Consider the following 27,160-nt stretch of genomic DNA (forward strand, 5'->3'; position numbering starts at 1 on the left):
TGAAAAAGAGGGGCGAAAGATACCAGAGGGACATTCAAACTCATAAAACGAAAATAAACTGACAAAGACATCGCTGAAAAGAAAAGAACTAACAGACAAACAATAGTACAAAACACAACATAGAAAAACAAAGACTTAAGCAACACTTGCCAAACACTACTAAAAACTGGGGGTGATCTAAAGTGCCATGTAACTGTATTCGTTGGCATGAATATTTTACAAACCATCCTGACCAAAGACAAGCAATTACATTACGGTTAAGAGCCTGTTATGTGTGCTTAATCATTGAGATAAACCATACTAATGCCCCATCTATGTCTTCATTCGTATTTTGTGTGATAAGTTTTCTGTCTAATGACGCGTGTACCATAAACCTTTTTATACAAGCTAATACATTGAATTTATGTCCGTAAAATTTATAAAACTCTTACTTTGACTGTTATTGAAATTCTAACCAATATTTACCCAGGTACATTTACATAAAACTAAAACTGACAATGACAGACTTTTAAAGACAATATTTTACAGTAAAATACATGACAAGCTTACCTTCATAATCAAATTGGCGTCATCACGAGTTGGTTGACCGTTACGGAATGTCCGTTTAATAGATGATAGCGGGTATGTCTCAAATGTTGTGACTACAATCCCTTCTCCTTTTATCCGAATATGACCTACCGGGTTTACACTAACATGAGCAACACAACGGGGAACAGGATCTGCTTACCCTATCAGAGCATATGATATCTCCGTGTTTTGTAAGATTTATGCTACTCAGACTTCAGTTTTCTATGTTGTTTTTGTTGTACTATTATTTGTCTATTCATCTTTTTATTTCTTATCCATGGTGTTGTCTGTTTATGTTTTACTTGTGAGTCCGAATGTCCTTTTGGTATCTTTCACCTCTTTTTTACATTTACAAACAGCTTTCATATTTTTTGTTATGCTTCAGATACTTTTTTGTGATTGTAAAAGCTTAATATACATTATCGGACCACAGATGAATTATCACGTTGTGATTGGTTAAATGCCGTCACGTGGTGACCCCCTATGAGACCGTATGGGGTTAGTAAGTTTCATGTGGGGTTCATGACGCGTTAATGCGGCGACGTCATCTATTAGTGTTGTGTTTCATATGTTTATTTTTCAACAAAACGCCGCAGAAAAAGTCCAGCGTCCGATAAATTCGTTATACGGTTAACTACTGACCCCTTACGGATCCATAGAGGGTGAATAAAATTCATAGGGGACTCGGCCTCCGGCCTCAACCCCTATGGATTTTACTAACCCTCTATGGATCCGTACGGGGTCAGTAGCGAACCATATAACTTATATTGGATGACCGTTACCAAAAATAATTGGCCATGATTCTAAAGGTTACGTTCATAAGCCTCAGATCTAATCTAAGACTTATTTGAGGTGTGTTATATGTATTATTACTCAAAATAACTTGTACCATGTGTTTTGTGAACGGGTATCTTTATCAAATGAATGTGCGATGATGTGATGTATACTTCATAAATACTACAAACCTTTTGGGCATATTTAAAGAAATCTATGAAAAGTCTATTTTCAACAGAAGACAGACTTCACATCATCCTCTCAATTGTATCTGAATATGTAGTGAATATATTTAATAGAGAACAAAATGTTCACATGATATAACCCATTTAGAAAGGTATCTATTTCTGTGTAATATATTAAATATTACGGTCTGTCTTTTCTTTCAACCTTAAGCCACAATATTAGTAACACAGGTCCATGGTATACACCAGTTAATAAGGATACCGATATTAAAAGCATAATTTAAAATCAGCATGTTTGTCACTAGCAGACATTAGGTAAAATCAGGACTTATAATTCTTTGCAATAGGTACACCTTACGTTTTATTCATATAAGAATGAAGAGGTGTTGTATGATTACCAGTTAGACAACTGTCCATCTGCCAATTGGCAGGGATGTAATCCACTACAGGTCGCAAAATCTATATGGTAGAAATTTTCTGTGTAGTAAGCTAATATATATGTATAAAAAAAACCTGGCATGATAACATGGGAAATTATTCATAAGAAAAAACTAACGGCCTGATTTATGTTCAAACAAAAAAGAAGAAATAAATATGGTAGACAGCAACCAACGAATCACTAGCTCCTGACATAAAAGATGCAAAGAGGAAGGGTTTTCCATGTTTGTGACCGCTTAGTTCGGGGATCATTGACCACAAAACAAGAGCGCACATGTTGAAATATCTCGCAAATCTTAACCAACCATTTATATTATGTTAATAATCCTAAATATAAAGCTTTACTACAACTATCACATCAGTTTGAAATGATCCAAGAAAATGAGGTCAATGTCAGATAAACCGCACTGAAAATACATGTATACCTTACAATCATTCAAATATAATAGTTGACCTTTTGCATATAGTGTCTAAGAAACAAACTAAACAAGGAAAACTTAAGATTGACCAATGAACTATGAAAATGAGGTCATGGTCAGATGATAATTGCCAGACATAGACACCTTAAAACCATTCGATAAACCAACTATAGTTGACCTAGTCACATAATATAAGAAAAACAGACCAAAAGCATTGAGCAATGAAAGTATTTTAAGGTGGATATGTCAGTCTGGTATGTTTTATTTGACCTTGGTCTCATTTTTATGTACACCAAATATTGTTGACCTATTGCATGTTCACAGTATTAAAACAACACAAAAACTTTACTTTAACCACTGAACCATGAAAATTATGTCAAGGTCAGATGAAAACTTCCAGATGGACATGTACACATTACAATCATTCCATACACTTAATATAGTAGACATATTGCATACAGTATTAGAAAAATATACCTAAACACAAAAAGGTAACTATAACCACCAAATATAGACCTATTGCTAATAGTATCTGAGATATGGTCTTAACCACAAAAGCATAGTCTTGTTCACTGATCCATGACATGCGCTCGAGGTCTAGTGAAAATTATCAGACACCCATAAGACCCTTGCAAGGTACAGACATACCAAATATAGTTATCCTATTACTCATATGAAAAAAATTAAGAATACTAAAAATCTTTTTTTTTCCAAGTAGTCACTAAACCATGAACATGATGTCAAGGATAATGGACATATGACTTCATAACATAAAACATCTTTATACAAAGAAGCATCCAGGTGTTCTTCCTTTTGAAATATTAAGCTAACGTCGTCGCCCCTGCCAGGTCACTATCCCTATGTCGAGCTTTCTGCAACAAAAGTTGCAGGCTCGACAAAAATAACAATAGCTGCCTGCAAATGGATAAAACTTAAAGATACACATACTTGAATGAACTGGTTTAAAGATTTAATCCAAATTTTCCACAGTTCAACTAAATTTCAGTGTGTATACAATTTGTAGATTTAGTAGCTGACCTGTGCTACATGTTATTTAGGAGGCTGATGTACAATAGTTCCAAACTTTTTAAAAACTGAGCAACATGATCTTCACTAATAACTAGGCTGATCTCAGGTGCTCGTGAAGGGTGAGCAGATCCTGCTTGATATGTTGCATATGTAGTGTTGCTCATGTTAGTACAAACCTAATAACATGTCACCTCCTGTGCATGTATCTGTCTCAAGTTAAAAGTCATGACAGTTGTTGTCTTCAGTCGAATTTTTAATGTACTTGTTGTAAAAGGAAATTCTGTTGATTGCAATAATCTGGTATAAAATTATGAAAATCATTTTAAATTGATGAATATTTTAGGACAAACACATCATGAGGTGGTTTTCAGTTCATATAAATTATAAAAACTGGTTTAATTTAAAACATTATTACAGATGGCTTCTCAAAATCACAAAATGTATTTGCTCTAAAATTACATGAGATGTATGTTTCATTAGAATCAGTAATTTTGATAGGCTGACAATTAGGTGAGGCATTGTAACATTGATATGATGTCATGATAGACAACAAAATATTTGTTAATTTGAAGGCTTTTATCATTTTGATTTACAGCAAAGGAGGAGAGGATTAGCCCAACAAATAATTGACAGATACACCATTCTAAGACCTAGTCTTTTGCTTATCATAATGACTTTAAAAAACAAATAGTGATAAAATGTTGTAACTTTATGATTGTGTCATTCAAACATTGAATGCACATGGTCAGCTATGATGCACACTATGTTAATTTCAGATAAATTAATCAGTTCAAAAACTAAAGGTTATCTATATTTATTTAAAAAATATGTATCAAATTTTCTTATATATATATATATTGTAAAACATAATATAATATATTTGTACCACATGTATTCAATATGTTTATTTTATTTGCTGAGATCCAGAAGGACGATTTGTTATTCTTTAGACACAGGAAACATAACTCCACATCACCATATATTCAAAATTTGGCTTAATGAACTTGTAAAGTATCCTGATATGAATTAATTTTTTTTTGAATCATAATAACATTTCACATGTTTCATAAATTTTACATCCAATTTCTGTTTCTTTATAGTATAAAATCAAAAATAGCATTAAAGTCTGTCAGACAAAATAAAAACAAAAAGGCCATATTGCAAACAAATCTCAGATTACTGAAATATATTAACATAAGCCAAAAAAGATGTATTTATTGTTGTCCTATCAACCATAAAAACATTTCCTTTCTCAATTTTATCAGTAATAAATGCTTGGAAAATTTTCACAAGTGGTTTATTATTCCTCAAGATAGAATCACAAAAATCAAAATATACCATTGCACAGTTATTATCTAAAAGGTTTCACTGACAAGAAAACAGGTTAAAAGAGCCTTGCCAGCTGGTTTGACCATAGACATTGTGATATTCAAGTTCTACAAAAGCAAACCAGTTTACAGTTATTTCAAAGTTCGTTTAGAATAGAATTCAATTCAAATCAAATAGTTATTGCCATATAAAAAAACAGTAAGTTTGTGACAAAAACAAAATAAGTAGACTATAAATCTAAAATTCACATATATATATATATATATAGGGAGCATTCAGTACTTGTGGTTTTTGTTGATCTGATAATATAAACAATAAATTATTATAAAACCTATGAATCCTATATAAACTGTTGTATAAAACTTCCTAGATCACCTAATTTATCACAATAATATTTGGGTATATTGAGTTTCTTGTCGTCTGTATCAGCTGACTTCTGGAGAGCCTGTAATCTTTCATAGGACATATCACCACTGAATACCATTAACGAGTCCATACCACACAGATTGGCCATATGGATATCAGTATCACTTCTGTAAATGGTAAAATATCAAATATCTTTCACTCAGACTCAAGTTGGGAGTTAAAACAAAGCAATTGTTTTGCATTATTGCAGACTATCATCTAAACTTTTTGAAAAAAATAACAGATATATTTTTGAATGGAGGGAAAGTTTTTTTTTAAATCTGATTTATTGTTCAAATGGCTAAATTTGAACATTATCTCCAATATAGCCTGATGGCTTCATTTATTGAAATAAACGCCTATTTTTATTATTCAATGTATGAAAAAACAAGGAACAGTTTTAATCTTGAATACTTTTGAATTCTGGAAGGTTGATAAGAAAGGTTTGGTTGAAACCAAACCTAACTAAGGAGGCATTTATGGATAAGGGGCTTATTTAATTCATACTAAAATAGTAATGACTGCACTTGAATCTTAACCATGTATGGTTAAAACACTATTTGTTTAGTTGACTTCAATTTAATTGTAAATAGAACAAAAATAATTTTATAGTAAATATAACAAAAATATTGCATATATGAGGTATAATTAATGTTTTATTTGTTCCCTGGGAAGTGAGGACTGAACAAACTACTACAGCACCTAAATAAGCTTTTCCTGACTATCTACTAAAAGTATTTCAAGTGTTCATGTGTTTATATATAATATATAATATATCAACATTATATATAAGAGTAAATACATAAAAAATAAAAAAAAAACATAATAAAATGTAAAAATATTTTGCACTAAATAAATAAAAAGCTGCTTAAAAAGGATGGTGACCTCTGAAAATACTTGAAAATAAAAAGACATTGTACAAAAAAGTCATTCTGATTATATCAGTTTGCCAAATTCCTTCAGATCTGTACAGTAAAAGTTTGGTATATTGAACTTGGACTCAGGATCAGACTGGTCTTGGTATCTCTTAACATCCTCTAAAGAAGACACTCCTGTCAGTACAAGGAGACTTGACATGCCACACTTCTGTGCCACAAAAATATCTGTGTGGCAACTGAAAGCAGATATATGTTTACTAAATATCTGTTCATCCCTTTTTAAAATGGTTTAGTAATTGGATTAGTCTTTGAATTGTAATTCTTTTATACACCCACACTTTATCTATTCTGTCTTTTACAATATGACCTTCCATTAAACAATGGTTAAATTTATGTACGGCAGAAAAAAGAAGGGAAAATCTCAATGTTCTCAAGTTAAAAAATCTTTTATTTGTCCGAGTTTTGGTAACCATAAATGTTGCTTGATTGATATAATTATCAAAGATCCACATGTTTTTATGCTTATCATACCCTGGTCTTACTCATAATAAAAAGTATTGGAAATATAAAGTAGGTCCACAAACTGCACATATATTACAACTTTATCATTAGAGTTATCTAAATCATTCATGTATAAACATCATCTACCATCATGTCAAACCAGGTCAAGGTTATAACTTTCTAAAGAAAGCAATGTACCACAATCAAGTCACTATGACAACAATAGCTACTTACCTATCTCCTACCATCATACATCTTGAAGGGTCAAGGTTATGTTCCTTCTTCAGAAGGTCAAACATGACAGAGTTTGGTTTTCCCACTACAACTGGTTCCTTTCTTGCAGGTATCTTAATGGCACCAACTACAGCACCAGTACCTAATAAGATAGTGATTCTAGGTAAGCATGATTAGTGTTAAGGTTAAGCTATTCTCAGAGATATTTAATGGTTAGATGTATGATGTATACAACAATGAGACAAAAAACCAACAACATAAAGGACAGAAAACCAAACAACATCTTGAAGTCTTTTACATTGAAAATACATTTAAGCATTGGGTCTAGAGTAAACATTTGCTGGTAGTTTTTCTATTTTTAACTTTATTTACATAATGAATTTAGCAGTTACTGTAAATTTAGAAAGTTATTGATATGTTTTTATTATTGAAAATGAAACAGGGTTATAATCGCAATAATTAATAAAACTCTCATTTTAAATTTTTTTATATGCATCAAACAGGATTTTTCTGAATATATCTCAAAAATTAAATTCGTCTTTTAATCTTAAATGACAAAATTGCAATAATAAATGCACACAATGATTTAAAAATTTACAGTATTAAATACTTGATATGTGTCACTTTATAAACTCTGATATCACTTGTATCATATTGCAGATTATTAAGATGCGGCTGCTTATCATTGCTTATAGAGTCTGCATGCAGGGACTTATATTGGTTAATTGTGAAGACCATTTCAGACTTGCTAGCTATAATCTTAAAACCAATATTGTACAAATAAAATCACATATTACATCAAAATATGATAAGATTATAGTAAAAACAAGAATGTGTCCATAGTACACAGATGCCCCTTTCGCACTATCATTTTCTATGTTCAGTGCCGTGAAAGTTGTTCGGACTTCAACTTCATCAAAAACTACCTTGACCAAAAACTTAAACCTGAAAAGGGACTGACGGACGAACGAACAGATGGACAACCTACAAACGGACGTACAGACCAGAAAACATAATGCCCCTCTACTATTGAAGGTGGGGCATAAAAAATTCCAAAATATTTAAGGTTAGAATATTAAAGTCTGATCTATTGAAAATCACGTACAGATTGATATGTTTACCTTATTCAGAAAACTAAGTAATGAATGATATACTCTTATAACTCTGGTTTATACAGAAAGACTCTACTTATTTAAAAATTTGTAAAACAAAATCTAAAAAAACCCACTAAAAGCTAATATATTTTTACAGAACTCCTGTTATCTTTTAAAATAATTTGTAAATTAAAAAAAAATAAAGAAATAAAAATGAAATCTATGTTCTCTCTATTGATACAATACAATATTCCATGCATATTTTGTAATACTATGGGAACCCCTTGCTGTTCCTTTTTAAAGCCTTTAATTACCAGGTACAACTAGATCCCCAGCTAAGGGTAAATGTGTATCCTCATTTGTGGCTACAAACAATGTTCCATTCTTTCTTATATAGCTAGCGGCTTTTGTCATCTTCATGTAATTTATATGTGGATCAAATCCAACAAGGACGCAGCTCACCTGTAAAAACAAACATGAGAAGGGATATTTAAATGTGCGCAACAAAATGAACACCTGGTCATCTGAATAATTTACTGTGTAATATAAATAATAAATGTGTGTATACATTAATAGGGCATCCACCCACCATAACAAATTGAGACATATGCTCATTTCATTGTTTCAGCTGTTGTAAACAGTCTTGTTTTTTAAAACGATCAGTCAAGTTTTGTTTTCATCTTGTTTAAGGTTTTTGTAATCCCATGTGTATTGATAACATTTTTCCTGACCATGTAAACTGTAGAGCATATTTTCAAGAATTTTGTGTTCATGTAATGTAAAATGAGTTTTTGCTTACCTCTGGATCAAGATTTACGTGTTGTTGAATTCCAATTTGTTCAATAGATCCTGGAACTTCATCAGGCTAAAAGTTAAATAAAACAAGAGACATACCCTACTGATGATTACAAAACTGCATATCTATTGAAAAAAAAACAAGTTAAATATTTTAAAATAGCTCTTTTTTTCATCTGTACAAATGTGTCGCAAATTATGTTTGGATATTTGAGTGTTCATCCAAAACAATATGGCCAAGCAAGGACTATATACTTCAGTAAAATGAGTTTAAATAAAAAGGATTCATCTGTGTATCTTATATCTATACAAGTTTCATTATAAACCAAAGAAGCAAACAAAAACTTTCATCTAATAAACTGTTATCACAGAGATATGTCTCGCCTTTTTGTAATTTTGATTATGCAAATGTTCAAAATAGCAATACTTTAACATCTTACAAGTTATGCAAATATTCAATGATCCATGACTGAGTTAAATGGCTAAACAATCTCCATTTTAATGAGATGTGCAAATGCTAATACAGCTGCATACCAAATACCATTGACTTATTATAAGTCGTTCCCAAACCTAAATACAAACATACAAAGTATTTTTAAATGTGATGCTATCTGAATTGAACTTCTTATGAGTTGTGTTAGGGATGTGGTGTTATAAATTTTGGAAATAAGATGGTATTTCAAATGTCCATGTCTATGAAGATGCTATATGAATTGTCTGGGGAGAACACTGTCACTTGTAAACTATGTAAAAATTTAAAGTCAATGAACCATGAAGAAGGGGTGGGGCTATATAATCTCCATGGAAACGCTACTTGCAAATTCCAATAAATTTGCATACCAAATAACATTGACTTAACATAAGCAGTTCATCTTAAACTGATCTGATCACAAACTAAGATAAGTTTCAAAGTCATTAGACTGTGACTGACAGGCGAGGCCAAATATTCCCTATGGAAATGAGATGTGCCAATGCTTATACAACTGAATACCAATTAACATTGGCCTAATGGTTCCCCTTAAAATGACCTAATCACAAACTAATACATGATAACTTAGAAAAATTTTCAAAGTCAATAGACCATGACTAAGGGGGTGGACCCGAATTATCTCCATGGAACTGAGATATATATGCCAATGCTTATACAACTGCATTGACCTACCACTTTTGGTTCCCTATAAACTGACCTAATCACAAACTAATACATGTAAAATAAGCAAAAGTTTCAAAGTCAATAGACAATGACTGAGGGGCAGGGCCAAATAATCTCCATGGAAATGAGATGTGCCAATGCTTATACAACTGCATACCAAATATGATTGACCTACCACTTGTGGTTCACCATAAACTAGACCTAATCACAAACTAAAACATTGTTGACGCTGTCGCCGGAAACAACATACCTATGTCTCGCATTTTGACTCTGTCAAGGCGAGACAAAAACTATCTTTTTTAAAATTTACTTTAAGTTAGTGACCTTGATCTTTCTATTTCTATTAACAGCAACTTAGAACTTTGACCCCAAAATTAATAAGCTTCCAAAAATACAATTTCATTTATTTCTTATTGAAGGGATACTTAAGTTATCCATGATATTTTTTTTTTATTTGATTTAGACAAATGAAGGTTCAGACAGACAAACAGATGTATGGACAGATAGTTACCTCTATGTAAACATTCCATGTGTCCTTAACTATGAAGTGATGGCTTTTTTCAGGGAGCATAACATAATATAAGTGCATTTAACTATCCTCTTGTCCTGAATATGCATGTAATATCTGCTGCTGAACATTAAGCAGTAAATCAAAATCATCAAAGACCCAGCTGCACTCAACCATTAAGTATAAAAAAAATTGGGAGATGTCTGTATTAGTAAAAATTAGGAATACCTCACTTTGATTGCACTCTAATACACAATTTCTTAAATATCAAATTTATATTAAAATGTTAAAAAAACATACAGGTACATGTACATCCTTTATTCTTACTTACCCCTATTCCAAAATGTTTGATACCAAAGCTATCTAATTCCACTCCCATTGAAGTATTACCAACACAGTAAACTTTACCCTTTAGATTCTGAGCGTTTATATATTGAGCAGCAGCATGACCAGTACATATCACATCTTCCTGAATTATATGTCATTAAAATTTTATGACTATAGTCTATAGTAGAATATTTCCAATTTTCTATTCAAAAACAATATTACAAGTATAAATGCCTCTTTTAAACCAGATACAACATCATGAAGATTGTTTATTGAAACTCAATGTTTATTTTATTCTTCATTCCTAAAATGCCTGAAATATCAATGGCAACAAATAGCTTTTTTTCACTTCCCTACTGAAACAAATTATTTTCTTTAATAAATTTAGAATCAAATGGAAACTTATCCATATCAACTTTACCTTTTTTTACACTTTTAACAAGTTTAAATGCAATTGCAAAGTTGATTTTTAAGAAATGAGATTTTCTAAAATTACCCTGATGATATATATCCTGAGTATTTATGCCTCGTTCACACGTTCATTTAATTCAAATTGAATTTGAATCAAATTTGCTACTCGCATTCACACACGCTTCTCTATTAATTCGAATTGGCTAAATCGCATTATCCAACCAATTCGCATTATAAATGCATTTTTATTAATACGAATTAAAAGTAAACATCGTTCGGACAGTAATGGGAATTTCATGTACATTGCAATTCGAATTTAAGATTGGACGTAAAATGTTTCGATGTGAATTGAACTAATTCAAATTAGTTAATGCGACTTGAATTTGAATAACGTGTAAATGCAGCATTAATCTATGTACAAATCCTGACATATAACATACCTCAGCAGCGTGGAAGCCTAAACTTTTACATTTCTGTACATATTGGCTTCTAGTTTTACCACTGTTATTTGTAATATAAAATATCTTCTTCCCCTGAAATGACCATTAACATTTCTTACAACAGATACTTATAATATACTAATGAAAATTACTAGTTTAACCTGTCACATTCTATAGGTCCAAAGTCTGGAGCCTGTAGTTCAGTGGTAGTCTTTGGTTCGTGTCATATTTGTATTACTTAAATTGTTTTGTGTTGTTATATATAACCAGTTTATTTTCTCAAATGAAATGTTTCATATGTTTCATGTCAGAGCCTTTTATAGCCTACTATATGTTAGGGTTTTTTTTTCATTGTTTAAGGCCATATGGTTGTCTATAATTGATTACATCCACTTCATTTTAAGTTTGGTGGATAGTTGTCTAATAAACATATTTTCAATTTTGGTCTTTAGCTGTATTTTGCCTCCGAATGACCTTATATCACCTATGAATAACCTTTTGACGTCAAGCAACAATCACTTTTCAGTTGTGACGTTAAATGTTTTGAATTATGATGTCAAAGTTTACGGGAATCTGTGTGATTTTATGTAATGGCGGACAAATTTGCATACAAGTGTAAATACGTCTATTGGCAATCATACAACATCTCCTTATTTTCATATTAATATTAATGATACATTGCATTAATGTGACAACCCTTTCAGAAGCATAAGACAGTGTCTGTGCACATTTGTGTTGATCTTTATTTTTCTATTACAACAGATTCATGTATATACATACCAACTTCCTTAGAGCAGCAATAGTATCAGCACTACCAGGAATTTCTTTACTAGCTTCCCATAAAACTCCTTAAAAAGAAATTATTGGTGAAAATACCTATACACACAGATTGCATTTGACTAAAGATGAAGTTTGAGTGTTTTTTTTGTAAAAAGGCATTAATCTTTAAATTAATTTATCTAAAAATGACCGAAATTAGGTGAAAATTTTTTTCAAATTGGTAGATATTAATTCCAAACATGTTTATGTAAAATTGAGAATGGAAATTGGCAATGACCATGATGACTTTAAAAGAGAAAAAACCTGTCTAGGCCCCTTAACAAAAATGTATACTAGTTCAGCAAAAAAATGGACGTTACACTCAACTTTGAAACATATAGAAGAACCAAAAAATTAAAAAAACTACATGTTTAAAATATGGTTTTTATATAATATAATGATTATTTTTACCTCTGGAGAAGAAATTTTGTACATGTCCCAGACAATATGAGTATTTGGACCATGCGCGTATGGTCATGACCATATGTGTATACTCATATGGTCCGACCATATGAGTATAATACTAATTTGGTTATTAACAAGCCGGACCATATGAGTATTTTGACCTTCCAGAAAATTTTTTAATAACAAGAATTACATTCTTGTATGTAGGCTTGGGGTGACATTTACTTCCACAAGGTATCATAGCTTTTTTGCATTTGCAAGTCTTGGTTGTGTATGATCCTTTTCATCTACACCTTTTGTTTGCGAGTGAAAAGCTAGCCTTTTTGTAGCTGCGTATATCGAGGTCTTAGGCCATTCCGATATGGCTATGGTGTTTTTAAAAAGCTATAAATCTCAAATATCGTAACATGACTGCAATACACCATATTCACAAGACAAATTAAATAAACTGTGTTACTTTCCAGTGCCTTCAAATTTTGTGTAACAGTTCAAGAAATTTTTATTTTTTTAAGTCACTCGTTATAAAAAAAAGTCGGTAATGACCATCGGTATAACATGTGTTTATCATAGTTTTTGCATAGTAAAATGAAATAAAATTAACTTCTAAATAGGTTACAAGTTTAAAAAGTAAACTAACAGAGTGTAACAGAGTGTTAATTACCCCGTTCATACGCGTAAAAATACTCATATGGTCTGGAACATACACAAATTGTATTTTTATCATGTTTATCATGTTTATGGGTTTGTTTTAAACCCTCAAAATTATATTCTTTAAAATTAATTTTACTTTATACACATTCAAGATTTTCAAAAGAAGGTACAGGAAAAAGCCAAATGCCTAACTTTTAAGTGCAGGGTACATTGTACTTCATGATCAGTGAACTTAAAAATCAATATCTAACAAACAAAAATCAGTGCTGCATTTAAACAACAAGATTATGTCAGCACTAAACTAGGATTTCTATCCATCTAATACATTTTCTAGATCACAGACAAAACTATATTTTTTAGTCAAAATCATTATTTCCACTTGTTTCAGTTATTTTATCTTTTACTGCTAATCATTTTTGTTGTTTATAGTTTTTACTGCTGATCATTTTTTTGTTAAATGTTTTTTAAAATAAAAAAAAACATGAATAAAACAGATTTGGGGGCTAGATTCAAATATATAGAATTTTAAAAATTGTTTGTATATTATCATGATTATGCTCAAAAATATAATAAAATGTATTCATCACAGTTTTTTTTTCAAGCTACAGGTTGTGCAGAATGTCAGACTTGTAACCACAATTGTGTGTGATAAAAATAAAAAACACAAAACTCCCTATTAAAAAAACCAATATAATATTAGGTTCATGGAAATTCTTCCAATCTTGCAGTGCCAAGCAAATTAGGTAGTACTACATTACCTATTAGCATTAAATGTATAAATGCTACATGTTTTGGAATGCATGTGGGTCTCAGTCATATTGATGAAAAGTCTGATGGTCAATTGAATAGACCACTTTCCAGTTTTTCCTTCACCAGAAAAAAATTGTCAATTATGTGCGCCTTTATGATGTCATTTACCAGATAGAGGGGATCACCTGTATCCCTACAATATCAACCTCAATCAAGCTTCATAGTCATATAGTGATCGTCATTGTGCAGAAAAACTAGAAATAATGGTTGTTTTGTCAAGTACTTAATCACAATTCCGTAATGACAGCAATGCTGATTGTCAATTATGAGAATTTATTTTTGCCGAATAATTCGTACAATATAGCATTATAGTTTTCCAACCACTAGCTCAAATTTGGATCGGAAGTGACGACGCCCCTAAACGCACAAATGACGCTCACTTAAATCAAAGTGTTTGACTAAATCAAGGACATATAACATCTAATATACATCCTTGACTTACTGCAACTCAAAATTTGTCTATTGAATAACTCATTTGAAAATCTTATTGTATTGGAGATACTTTCTGTTTACATTTTCTATCTATGTATTATCATTTTTAGATACCCCTCTTCTCGAAAAGACTAAAACTTTAAACCAAGGATTTGTATAGTAATTACAACAGTTACAGTGACCAACACCATTGAGGGATTCAGAGCTGCCCTGAAGGCATGTTCTGAAAGGAAGTAGGAAAAACCAGTTGTAAATAATTTAAATTGTATATATTTTGCGAACGTTTTAAATGTAATTTGTAAATAGCCAAGAGAAATCTTTCTGTGTTGCCCGACATTGCCTAAAGTTTTCGCACGGAACCACTAACATTCAACATTGAATCCGGTTCCTTACCTGGAAGAAGAACTCTAACACTTAGGTCACCTCTGCCTCTGGTTGCATTTGTTTTGTCTGGTTTTGGTGTTTTATGGGATTAGGTGTGGGTAACAGGACAAAATGCAAAGCAAACAGATCAAAGTAATCCGCATAAAAATATTTTTACCATCACAATCGAACAGAAAGTTATCGATACTATCAATTATTTTCCTGGCAATCGCTCTGTCAACTTTTCTGCATGCCATATTTATTGACCTTTCCGATTTAGTAAATCTTCTATGTGGAGTCTAGAAAATAAAAAGACTATTTCAAAATGTATAATTTATCTTTATAAACATTGATGTAACTTCACTTATTATTATAATGATTGACTGTAATGACGAGGTTTCTATAACACCAGTTTAATTTAAATTCATTCAGAAATAAATTATTTTTGTTTAATCAAAGGTAAATTAGGGGAAATTATATAGTATTAAAAAAGTGTACTTTGAGATGACATTCTTAAAATTTTTCCATTCGGAACGTACATCTCTTATTAATAAATAATTCAAAATGGCTTTACAAGCGAGCACATGCAGACGAAACTCTTTCTTCGTTTAGTTGATTCACTTGAGAAAGAATAGTTACTTCAGGTTGTTATTTTCATCATAACATCACCATCAATTAGTTGGTATAAAATGCAACGATTTAGAATAGTTGTCAATATGTGTTTGTAAATTGTATGTCAACAGTCTTGAAATTCCTGCTGCTAATCATTTGTAAATTCACATGCATCAGCCCCAGGCAAATATTAATTTGTCATATAGGCTGCTTTAGAGACCTAACAGAAGTTGTCACCTAACTATTATCCCTCTGAATAAATACCTGATAACTAGTGTCTAACTATTAAATAAAATTAAATTAAAACAGAGTTTAATCCTGCTAACATTACAAGTATCCTACCGTAGTCTTAAATCGTTCATCTTGTCAGTTCGTTAGGTATTTGTGTTTGAACTTAACACATGGGGAAACTACGCAGTGATGCCATTATGCTACTTCCGGTGTAGAAAAACAGTGCAGAATACGTTTTTTCTGCACTTTTGAATAAAAAAATATTTCTTAGGGTAAGTTTTCATTGTTGTTCTCAATTATTGCTAAAAAATGCCAATTTTCTAATGCCCGTTTCAATCCCGACTTCTGAATGTCTAAAAACATTCTAGAACTTCACCAAATCCCACTTCCGGCCTCCATTGCTTTGTGTACATTATACATTCAGCGTCATCAATCTTGTGGCAGGCAATACAGGTCAAGCAAATCATATTTTTAAGAATTTTACAATGACATGCTCCTTATGTCTTTCGTGATTTTCCCGCCAAAAAAGCCCAACCAAAATGAGAGGAAAACTATATGAAAAAACGATGTCCATGCCATAATTTTGTACCGGAATATGGACCATAATTTGCTATTGGGCTCGTTTCCTATAACGATAGAAAAGTGATAAAATGTGTATTACTGTAAGAAAAGTTGTAACTACATCTAAAGATGCCTTTATTTTTATCAACATACAAGTGTATGCTTCTCTTCCCTAGAAAAAAAATTGAAAATAACAAATTTCAAAGATTATACGACCGTATTTTTGTGTCGTTTCTCGCGTTACTTTTCGCATTCAAAGTGCAAAACGCTGACTGATTTATAGATAATCGTCACCGGCAAATTCGTAACTTTTGCTTTCAAATAATAAAGAACATCGACCAATAAGAATAGTCAGAAGAAAATGCCAAGAACTATAAGTATTTCTGTAGCAGGTGTAAGAACACTAGTGTTATTTGGTTTCCGATTTCGTAACGCAAATTTTAGATGATGTAATCTGCTTTGTTGTAATAGAATTCTTTATAACAATATGCAAATATGAACTCTCGCGAGATGTTCAAACAGGTAAATCAGAGATGATTTACATTCTAGTTTTGTTCTTCGTAATAATTAAGTTAGAAAATGACGTTATCGTTATGCGTTACATTTCACATGAAACAGAAGTCCAGTTATTTTCTTTTTTTTTATTAAAATTGTTTTTGTCGTTAAGTTCTAATCATTTCCGGTCATACGTGAAACATGTGACTAACATGTGATCATACCCTTACGGCCGGATATATTAAATGCTAGGTCTAAACATTGTTTTTGTTTCCAAAGGGATGTTAGCAAACATAATCTGTAGACTTGTTTCGTCTTGTTTAAAAAAGGAAAATACAATTTTCAAAGAGATTGCGCCGGGGGTCTATTATTTTTTCCTATGTGCATAATGTTACATACGATCTTGTGTGAAAATAAATGCCCAATGACTTGACAATATCGATTTCAGATTTGACAGACGTTATAACACACTTCGTTTTCGGATAGCGATGTAAAGGGTCCTTGGAAAATTCAATCGACATTACGTCTCTTATCATTGTGCCGATGCTCGTTGGATTGATTTTGCTTCAGCAGTAAATATTACTGAATATTTTAGGTGAATAAAGATAATTTAATAAAAAATACATGTTAATATACCGTTACACTTGGAATGTACAAAGTTGGTATCTTTGTCACAATTTTTAATTATTTTTTTTTATTCATGTTCTGCAAACACTTTTCAGAAACGCAATAAACTTGTTAAAGGAGAATTAAACTTTTACCATGCATGACTTGAAAGGAAGTACTTTATTGATTTTAGCCCACTAAAGTAGGTTAAATGTGGAAACCATGTAGATGGTGTACAGGTCACAAATATCACATGGTGCCTATTTTAAAGATTTTAATTACAAGTTAAATGTTTTTTTCTTTACTGGATTTAAAGAATTTTACATTGCCAATGATTTGGAATAAATTGTATATAACTGGAATTTCAAAACCAAATACATGTATAAATACATTTTTTTGGCTAAAACATCAAGATACAACGATTATGGTATCCTGTATCAATGAAGAAAATATGGAAATTTCTGAATAAATTGTACTAATTGTTTTCAAAACAAGCACATATTTAGGAGTTTTATAATACTGTTACATTTAAGATGGATTTTAAGAAAAAGTATACTGTTCAGATTATTTTAAGCAGATTTTGCAATAAAATAAAACTAAAAAAATGCTTTTGGTTTCTTATTGTTTCCTGTCGCGTTTAAAAAAATCTTTTTAATTTAACATTGAAAATAGATTTTAAATATTAACATGAAGCAAGTAACACTAGTAATGGTGTTCATTTATGTCTTTTGAAATATATTGTGCAAAATAAAGAAAATAAAGATTGGTTTCCTGTTTTGTTTCCTGTCACGTAAACGGTGAATCAAAATGTATTAATTTTTTCTTGAAAACCTCAATTGTTCCATTAAAACTATTCTAACACCAACACAACCCACAGAATAAAAGTTAAAGTTTTAGAACTTATAAAAAAGGATACAAAAAGAAACCAAAGGCCGAATACCAAATTATGGTCCATATAGAGTATGTTAATAAAAAACAATTTACATTTTTTTTTCATGGATTTGTTTTTTTTATTCATTATAAAAAGATCGATATTCTGACCATCATGACTGTAGGTAAATATTCATACAACATTCCATTTATGTCGAAAGGGATGGCAAAAAATGAGGTTTCCTGTTGAATAAAACCAAAAATTTAATTGCAAACTATTTTAAAGCAATATCCCACAAAGAAATAACGTAATTGCTGTAGACTAAAAAATTCCCTAATTGACAGTAGAGCAATTTGATTGGGTAGAACGAATTGACATCACGTGATTTTGACACCATTGAAATTTGATTGTAAACAAACAAGGTCAGAAGGTTCAGTATGGGGACAGCATCGTACATTGAGTTACTAAGAAACAATTGAGTTACCAAGCTTGACAATGCATGGTAATAAAAAATGAAAGCTAAGTCTACAGAAAAAAATAAGAGAAAAATAGCCTAAGGATAACGACTTATCAACACACCTGGATACCTGTCAGAAGACTGTAGTATATAGTGATTATGAATAAAATTTGATTATCACACAGGTTGCTGAATAAAAAATAACTGAATTAAGCTTCATTTCATAAATTTATTATTGGTGATGGCTAATTTAGTATAAAATTGTGTTTGCGTATGAATATCTCTTGACGGTTGTCATATATCATCAATAAATATTCAGGAAGATATTTTTTTTATTTTGATCATTTAGAAGCTTAATATTCCCTTAACAGCACAACGTCATTAAAACGTTCTGCTGATTTTACAGAGTTATCACCCTGTAGTGTTAGGTACCCATGCGAGCACCCTGGATTTGTGTTCTACCCAATAAATGCTGAAATATGTGCCATTGTTATTATCTAGCTGGATATTATGTTATTTACAACTTATTAGACAGTTTTCTCATACTTTTAATTCTTGATTACAAAAAATATGACCAGAAAAAACCTTAAATGATCATCGAATGACCCAAAAGTTTTGAAGATGCACATAAGAAGTAGAGCACATTAGGAATCCTTATGTAGTTTATTATCCCCTGAGCTTTTGGCTAAGATGTCAAAGAACAAATGTATGAAATATGTTGCCGAAAATTTCTAAAGACAAGAAGCTAAATTTTAGATTTCCAAAATGGCAAAAGTCGTAGGAATATTGTTTTATTGTTTGTCGTCAATATGTAGTCAACTACGTCAGAAGTCTATTAAAATTAGTTCAACTGTTCACGCTTTTAGCATCAATTTTGAATAAGAAGATGAAATTTCGTATCTTTTCAATTTGGAGGCAGGGGTTCAAATTAGCGGTGGTCTGAGTTCTGCGACCTTCCACTTTTACAGTCGGACTTTCGACTTGGTTACTAGCTACGACCAACATGCCCGACGGACCTTGAAAGAAAATAGAAAAATAACTTTGCAAACCTTTTTATCAAAGTCTCCTAATAAACGATCTCAAAACTTATTTTCATCATTATTATTCATGACAGCGATGTTCATTTTGTTCAACCGCTAGTTTTATACAGAAAATTGCCGACAAATAATGTGTAAATCCGAGTAAAATCGTATCTGTAAAAAACTACATTGAAAACAAAATGGATGCTGCGAGAAGACAATTACAATATTGGATCCGATTCCAGAAGCGGATAAGGGTAATCCCGGGTTTTGGCAATCAATTAAAAAAAAATCCAGACAAATTCTTCTCAATTTTGGTGGGTCAGTTAAAATAGCTGGAAGTTTCTTACTTTATTTTCACAAATAGTGCAACTGTATTATATGATACATGAATGTAAAGCAAATCATTTGATATATAGGTGGAGTCCCTTGGGCCACTCTTCCCCCTCCTGTTTGGTAACTTTGAAACAGTTGAGATCCCCACCCCTCAACCATATACATTCATGTATGAGACAATATAACTAGTCAAATGAAATATAGGGGGAGTCCCTGGGGGTCACCCCACCCCTCCTGTTTCAGAACTTGGAAACGGTTGAGATCCCCACCCCTAAACCATATATATTCATGTATGGGACAATATAACAAATGAAATGAAATATAGGGGGAGTCCCTATGGGTCACCCCACCCCTCCTGTTTGAGAACTTGGAAACGGTCGAGATCCCCACCCCTAAACAATATATATTCATGTATGGTACAATATAACAAATCAAATGAAATATAGGGAGAGTCCCTGGGGGTTACCCCACCCCCTCCTGTTTGAAAACTTGATAATGGTCGAGATCCCCACCCCTAAAACATAAATATTCATGTATGGGACAATATAAAAAATCAAATGAAATATAGGGGTAGTTCCTAGGGTCACCCACACTCTCTTGTGTGTGTTTTGAGAACTTGTAAAAGATTGAAATACAAACTCTTAAACCATATTCATTCCTGTTTGTCATTTCAAAAAGATTGAATGACATACAAGCTAGGTCAAACTCATAGGCGTCACATATGCATATCACTTTGCTAGACCTAACCAATGTGTACTAGACCTTGCCCAATTTAATTCCAGACGACCATGGGAATGAATAATTATGGGAGCTTTGTTTGGGAGACTTTGTAACAGCATTTTGTTACAATTATTTTTTGTTTATTATAAAATTTTATTGATGGATAAAAATAAGAAGGTTTAAAGAATTTACCTTAATTATATTTTGAATTATTTCTGGTCCTATAAAAATTTTTATTTTAATATGGCTCATTTTAAAGAAAACATATCTTTCAAGCCCAAGAATGTTTGACCAACTGTTTTTATAATTACCTGTCATTTTATTCCAGACTAAGACATCATGGACTTGGGGTGAAGGTGGGGGTAATTTACATTTACTATGGGCAGGTCAGTCAGACCTCACCTTTGATACCTGTAGTAGTAAACATTTGTCTGATTTGTGTCTCATAATTTTTGTAAAGTTGAACCCAAACTCCGTTTTCTTTCCAGGGAAGCAAGTCCATTCATACTTTTACAAGCTCGTACTTTCCTTGGAAATAACCCCCCCCTTTTGGAAATTGTATCACATTGGACATAACTCCCCTTTTTGGAAATTGTATGACGATAGCATGCATTTTATGTTTATAATAGCTGAGCAATAATAATTCATGGAACTAGAATTTTAGAGATGACAATTTAAGATAGTAAAGCAAACATTTTGTTAGTAAGGTGTGAAATATATGATTCTTTTTTTTCTTGACTGACCGACTCTACTATTTCATATGAAAAATCTGTAAACCAACAAATTAAAAAACCTTGGCCTAAATGATATGAAAATGCTTTGTCAATGAAACGAATATCCTATACCATTTATTCCATTAAGGAACATATACTGTAATATTTATTCTCATGTTCATGTATTATAGTACATTGTAGTACTGTAATTATGAGTTTGTTATTCTTAACATGCTTAATAAACTAACATGTCTTAGCAGCTTAACCATGATTTTTTTCTTTTATGTGCAAAATAATGGATATGTTATTAGCTATGTATCATTTGGGGATTACATAGTGGTCTTTGAAATAAGTCAAGACTAATCTTTATCACACAAAAATATGCTTGTAAAAATCAGAGATAATTAACAACCATTTTACATTGTTTTAGGGGTAAGATATTTTGTGAAAAGATAATTTGAATCTAGTTTCACTCCACACTTAAAATTTTTTTAATAAATTTCATTCTTATTTTTATTTTGTAGTAACAATTACATCTTGGTAAGAATAATAAGATGCCTGGAAAGTTAAAAGTTCGTATTTTAGCTGGAAGAGATTTGCCAGTGATGGATAGGTCTACAGACCTTACTGATGCATTTGTGGAGGTCTGTATTATAGTATATAACCTTTAAATATACTGGAGTTGTATTCAGGTGCAATTTTTCATTAGGGTAACCTTGAGTTAAAAAAAAAAGGATTTTTTACTATTTTACCAAGGACTTATGAATATTTAGCCCAAAGAACCTGAACAAAAACTGTATATAGTGTAAAACAGTTCAAACATAAAAAAACAACGGTCCAATCCTAAAAAAACAAAACGAGAAACACTTATGAACCTTATGAATTGTTTTTTATAAAGTCTTAGTCAAATACATACATGAATATGGTTTTTTTTTAAATTTCTTGCTTGTACCAGAAATATGGTATCACTTCAATTGATTATTGTTTGTCTCATGTGACTTTCTAAATGTATGCCTGTTTAATGTAAGATTTGCATTATTTTATCAAATCAAGTATTAACATAACAGTGAAAAAAACTATACTTTCAATAAATAAAAGTGGCATATATATAATTAAAAATACTAGATATATATAGGGTATCCATCCATGACACAAATCAGTATATGTACAGCATGAAAAAGAACAAATCTAAAGCAAATTATAGCAACAACATTCATATTGCTGTTCTTCATCTCAAAGTCACAGTAAAGCATTCACCACGGGGTATTTTTTTTTACCTCACTGCAAGTTTAAGACTTATACCCAGTCCCATAACACTGGCTTGAGTGGAATTATATATATACCTGGTAAAAATTTTAAAAATTCTTTACAAATAGCCAATGAGACAGCTATCCACTATAATCCAAATGTTGTGGATTTTAGTAACTAAAAGCAACCCTTCAACAATGGACAAAACCCTTATCATAGAGTAAGCTTTGAGAGGACAAATCATCACAATATGTAAAACAATTCAAACAAGAAAACTTTTAAAAAAGGTCTGATTGATGAACAAAACAATAAATGATAATGTAAGGACATCCATGTGTTTACATTTTGTACTATTGAATTTGACTTTTATATCCAGAAAATAAATGAAATTCTACTAATGATTCTGTTATGAATTTATGTGTCTCTCTTGATAGGTAAAATTTGGCAGTGAGACAGTAAAGACAGACGTGTTCAAGAAATCTTTAAATCCACATTGGAATTCGGAATGGTTTATATTTGAGGTAAATAATATTTATTGATTATTTAGCATCATCCAATAGTTAAGGATGGTTTTATTTAAATATTCTTGTGCTGAATCATTATATTCCAATAATTTAATTTTGGATGTAACACGTCTTCTGATAGGCTGACATTATTTTGTTATCAGCCCATAGACATAATTTAGTCATGTGATCGTGACGTCATCAACGTTTTTTCATGCTTTTCTACAGTTTAAAATGGAATTTAGAATCAAATTATAAGAAATGACTGTGGGGGGTTATTTAACAGTGTGCACCAAATTTTATGTTATTTCTTCATAGACAGAAAAAATATTACAGTCATTCCTTAATTGAAAGAATTTTTGCACTCTTGCTTAAGAGAGTTTGATTTGTATGGTGTTAGATCATGTAGATTGTCGTGTTTATTTGTGTTGTGTAAATATGATGAAAAATATATATAAATTATCGTTGTTCATCTCAACGAGATTGCTTTTTTTGCTTGAGCCAGTACAGCGAAAGAGAGAAAAGCAATCGAGTTGAGATGACCAAAGATAATCTGTTTATCGCTATTTTACCTTTGACGACGTTTTCCATTTCATGTCAATTCCATTAGCAACACTAAGAGCCACCTTAGTTTCTAGGAATAATTTTAATATCACTTGACTCCGCTGAGAAAGGAAATTATCAGTCAGCAAGATCAAAGGAAAATTTCGTAAAATAGCGATAATAATGAATACTGTATTTTCATCTTTTACTTTGCTTCAATCTGCAGGTAGAAGACAATGTTCTACAGGATGAGCCTCTAGAAATCAGGTAAGGATATTCTTAAAATATTTCAAGGCCATCATTTACAGCATGTTTTATCTTACATTAAAATTTTGATGCCAGTTTTGTATTGAACTTTTGATATAAATTTCTGCTATATATATGTGAACATATTATGGTATAGCATGTAACACAATTCAAATGAGAAAACCTACAACCTGTTTAAAACAACAAACAAACTACAATGCCTGCTTTATTTCTGGACGTTTTTATATTAATTGCAATTATTATGTATTGCAGAGTTCTAGATTATGACACCTATAGTGCCCATGATGCAATTGGTAAAGTATATGTCGACCTGAATCCTCTACTAAGTAAAGAAACTCCAAACATGATCAGTGGATGGTTTCCTATCTATGACACTATGCATGGTGAGTGTGGCGCAACAAAGTGAAAATTTTCTTTAATAATAAAAGAAGGAACAAATCACATTATCAATTTTAATCATTTTTCAGTCAAGAAAAATGGCTGTCAGTAGATAAACACACAACATTTAGCTGTATTTATGTGATTTTAGAACATTGGTTTCTAAATCCATAACATGGAGATATCAGACTGATATTATAGTTGTATCAACTTACTGGCAGCCTGTCTAAAATTGAAGTGAAATTAACTACGATACTCTACAGGATTAGTTTTAACAGTTTCTGAATATTGTGTTCAAATAAACTAATAGGAAATAACTTTGAATGAAAAAATCCATGGAAAATGTGTTGAATGCGACAACAACCCAACTACACACAAAAAGCAAGAGATATATAGATCAACATATGGTCCTCAATGGACAACTACACACAAAAAGCAAGAGATATATAGTATAGTATAAGAATATATATTATTTGTATCTTTTTGTATTTTCTAGATGACTTTGATTTTCTTTATTCCTTTATTAGGTATAAGAGGAGAGTTGAACATCATTGTGAGAGTAGAATTGTTTACGGATGTTAATAAGTTCCGACAGTCATCATGTGGGGTACAGTTCTTCAGTAGTAAGTAAACAGATGATTATCTCCCCTTAACTAGGTATAAGAGGAGAGTTAAACATCATTGTGAGAGTAGAATTGTTTACAGCTGTTAATAAATTCCGAAAGTCATCATGTGGGGTACAATTCTTCAGTAGTAAGTTAACAGAGGAATCAGTCTTCTTTATTGTTTTATATTTGTATAAAATACTTAAGGTTAATAGCTATAGTATAAGTATAACCTTTGTTTTTTCACAATTAAAGTCATAGTCCCAGGGTTTAGAAATCATGTGGAGAAGTAATCAACTGTATTAAAAAAAATATTGATAAGGGAAAAAAAGGGTATAAAAATTACAATATTCATGATCATATTTTATTTTATGTGGAACCGTGTATAAACTTAAAATATTGTTGATGTTTCATTTCAGCTGCTGAGGTACCCAGTGGGTATAGGCTACAAATAATACATGGATTTGTTGAAGAACTTGTGGTTAACGATGACCCAGAGTACAAATGGATTGACAAAATTAGAACTCCTAGAGCGTCAAATGAGGCTAGACAGAGACTCTTTTCTAGGTTGTCAGGTAGGTATATTAAGTCAAGACTCAAGAGATAAAAAGATAATTCCAGAGATTTAAATGAAACTAGACTTGTCAATAATATCAAAAGAGAAAGGAGGAGAACTAAACAAATTGACTTCATAATTGGTTTGTGGCACGACAGTGATAAGTTGTAACAATCAATACAAGAGCTCTTTGAAATCTGTCAGACTAATACTTCCTGTTTGCTTGTACTTTGTTGAATGCACTTCAAATTTTTCCACACACATGTGTCTTATATTACTTTTATCATCTCCAAGTCTTCATATTTGGTCAGTAGCTCAACAAAGATAAGTTGTACCATGTGTGTACTTTTCAGATGGGTTCCAATAATGTATTAAAATGTAACAAACACATTTTATTTTTTCAGGTGAATTGCAAAGGAAAATTGGAGTAAAAGTTTTAGATCTTGGTGGAAATGCCATTATAGGGTAACTTTTATCTATAGTCAGAAATCTTATTTTACTGTAACATTTATCTCACAAGTAATATTATAAATGAATGATTTTTGGGCAATAACTTTGTTTCAAGTAAGCATGGTTGAAATGTCTTATTTTTCCAAAGCACATCCTTGATAATATAAAGTATTTAAGGAATGACTGTAATATTTTTTCTGTCTATGAAGAAATAACATAAAAAATTTGGTGCACCACATTTTTTATGTTATTTCGAATAGACAGAAAAAATATTACAGTCATTTCTTATAATTTAATTCTAAATTCCATTTTAAACTGTAGAAAACCATGAAAAAACGTTGACGACATCACGGTCACATGGCTAAATTATGTCTATGGGCTGATAACAAAATAACGTCAGCCAATCAGAAGACGTGTTACTTCCAAAATTAAATTATATTCATATAAATAAAATTTTTTGGTATACATTAATGAGGCAGCAAGAAAACAAAAAAGTAAAACCATGCAGAGTTTAACATTCAGTCTTCAACATTAGACGAGTAGTTATACCATGCATAGTTTAACATTCAGTCTTCAACATTAGACGGGTAGTTATACCATGCAGAGTTTAACATTCAATCTTCAACATTAGACGAGTAGTTATACCATGCAGAGTTTAACATTCAGTCTTCAACATTAGATGAGTAGTTATACCATGTAGAGTTTAACATTCAGTCTTCAACATTAGACGAGTAGTTATACCATGCAGAGTTTAACATTCATTCTTCAACATTAGACGAGTAGTTATACCATGCATAGTTTAACATTCAGTCTTCAACATTAGACGGGTAGTTATACCATGCAGAGTTTAACATTCAGTCTTCAACATTAGACGAGTAGTTATACCATGCAGAGTTTAACATTCAGTCTTCAACATTAGACGAGTAGTTATACCATGCAGAGTTTAACATTGAATCTTCAACATTAGACGAGTAGTTATACCATGCATAGTTTAACATTCAGTCTTCAACATTAGACGAGTA

General features: G+C 31.3%; 2 protein-coding genes across 7 annotated transcripts in view; one reads left to right on the plus strand and one right to left on the minus strand.

The window, feature by feature from the left end:
• Nucleotides 1-4,607: 4,607 nt before the first annotated feature.
• LOC143083828 (glycerol-3-phosphate phosphatase-like) lies at nt 4,608-15,261 on the minus strand. 2 transcript variants are annotated; one of them, XM_076260203.1, is made up of 8 exons: nt 15,146-15,261; nt 12,268-12,335; nt 11,488-11,580; nt 10,641-10,778; nt 8,653-8,718; nt 8,168-8,315; nt 6,760-6,901; nt 4,608-5,274 (listed from the first exon to the last, which is right to left on the minus strand). In XM_076260203.1, exons 1-8 carry the CDS (start codon nt 15,222-15,224, stop codon nt 5,082-5,084), a joined length of 927 nt encoding a protein of 308 aa, XP_076116318.1. In that variant the 5' UTR covers nt 15,225-15,261; the 3' UTR covers nt 4,608-5,081. The 2 variants fall into 2 exon arrangements, with proteins under 2 accessions (XP_076116318.1, XP_076116319.1); XM_076260204.1 differs by lacking the exon at nt 4,608-5,274 and adding an exon at nt 6,009-6,260.
• A 249-nt stretch (nt 15,262-15,510) lies between these two features.
• The window catches only part of LOC143083829 (C2 domain-containing protein 5-like), a 119,534-nt gene continuing 107,884 nt past the window's right edge, over nt 15,511-27,160 (plus strand). For 3 of the 5 annotated variants that reach the window (XM_076260205.1, XM_076260207.1, XM_076260209.1), the window contains exons 1-8: nt 15,511-15,611; nt 22,113-22,232; nt 23,271-23,357; nt 24,109-24,149; nt 24,402-24,532; nt 25,055-25,150; nt 25,552-25,707; nt 26,093-26,153. In XM_076260205.1, coding sequence (XP_076116320.1) covers nt 22,143-22,232; nt 23,271-23,357; nt 24,109-24,149; nt 24,402-24,532; nt 25,055-25,150; nt 25,552-25,707; nt 26,093-26,153 — 662 coding nt within the window. In that variant the 5' untranslated portion in view covers nt 15,511-15,611; nt 22,113-22,142. Of the gene's footprint in view, nt 15,612-22,112; nt 22,233-23,270; nt 23,358-24,108; nt 24,150-24,401; nt 24,533-25,054; nt 25,151-25,184; nt 25,281-25,551; nt 25,708-26,092; nt 26,154-27,160 lie in introns of all 5 variants that reach the window. The other 2 variants (XM_076260206.1, XM_076260208.1) reach the window with 2 other exon arrangements.

This window comes from Mytilus galloprovincialis, chromosome 7 (genome assembly GCF_965363235.1).
Source record: "Mytilus galloprovincialis chromosome 7, xbMytGall1.hap1.1, whole genome shotgun sequence".
Classification (NCBI taxonomy): Eukaryota; Metazoa; Mollusca; class Bivalvia; order Mytilida; family Mytilidae; genus Mytilus; species Mytilus galloprovincialis.

Bases quoted from the DNA above. Each gene is read 5' to 3' on its own strand.
- LOC143083828 (XM_076260203.1), bottom strand. From the start codon at position 15,224: ATGGCATGCAGAAAAGTTGACAGAGCGATTGCCAGGAAAATAATTGAT. The intron at 10,779-11,487 runs GTATGTTATATG...CATATAATTCAG, and splicing joins TAGGCTTCCACGCTGCTGAG to GAAGATGTGATATGTACTGG. The intron at 8,316-8,652 runs GTAAGCAAAAAC...TTGTTTTTACAG, and splicing joins ACGTAAATCTTGATCCAGAG to GTGAGCTGCGTCCTTGTTGG.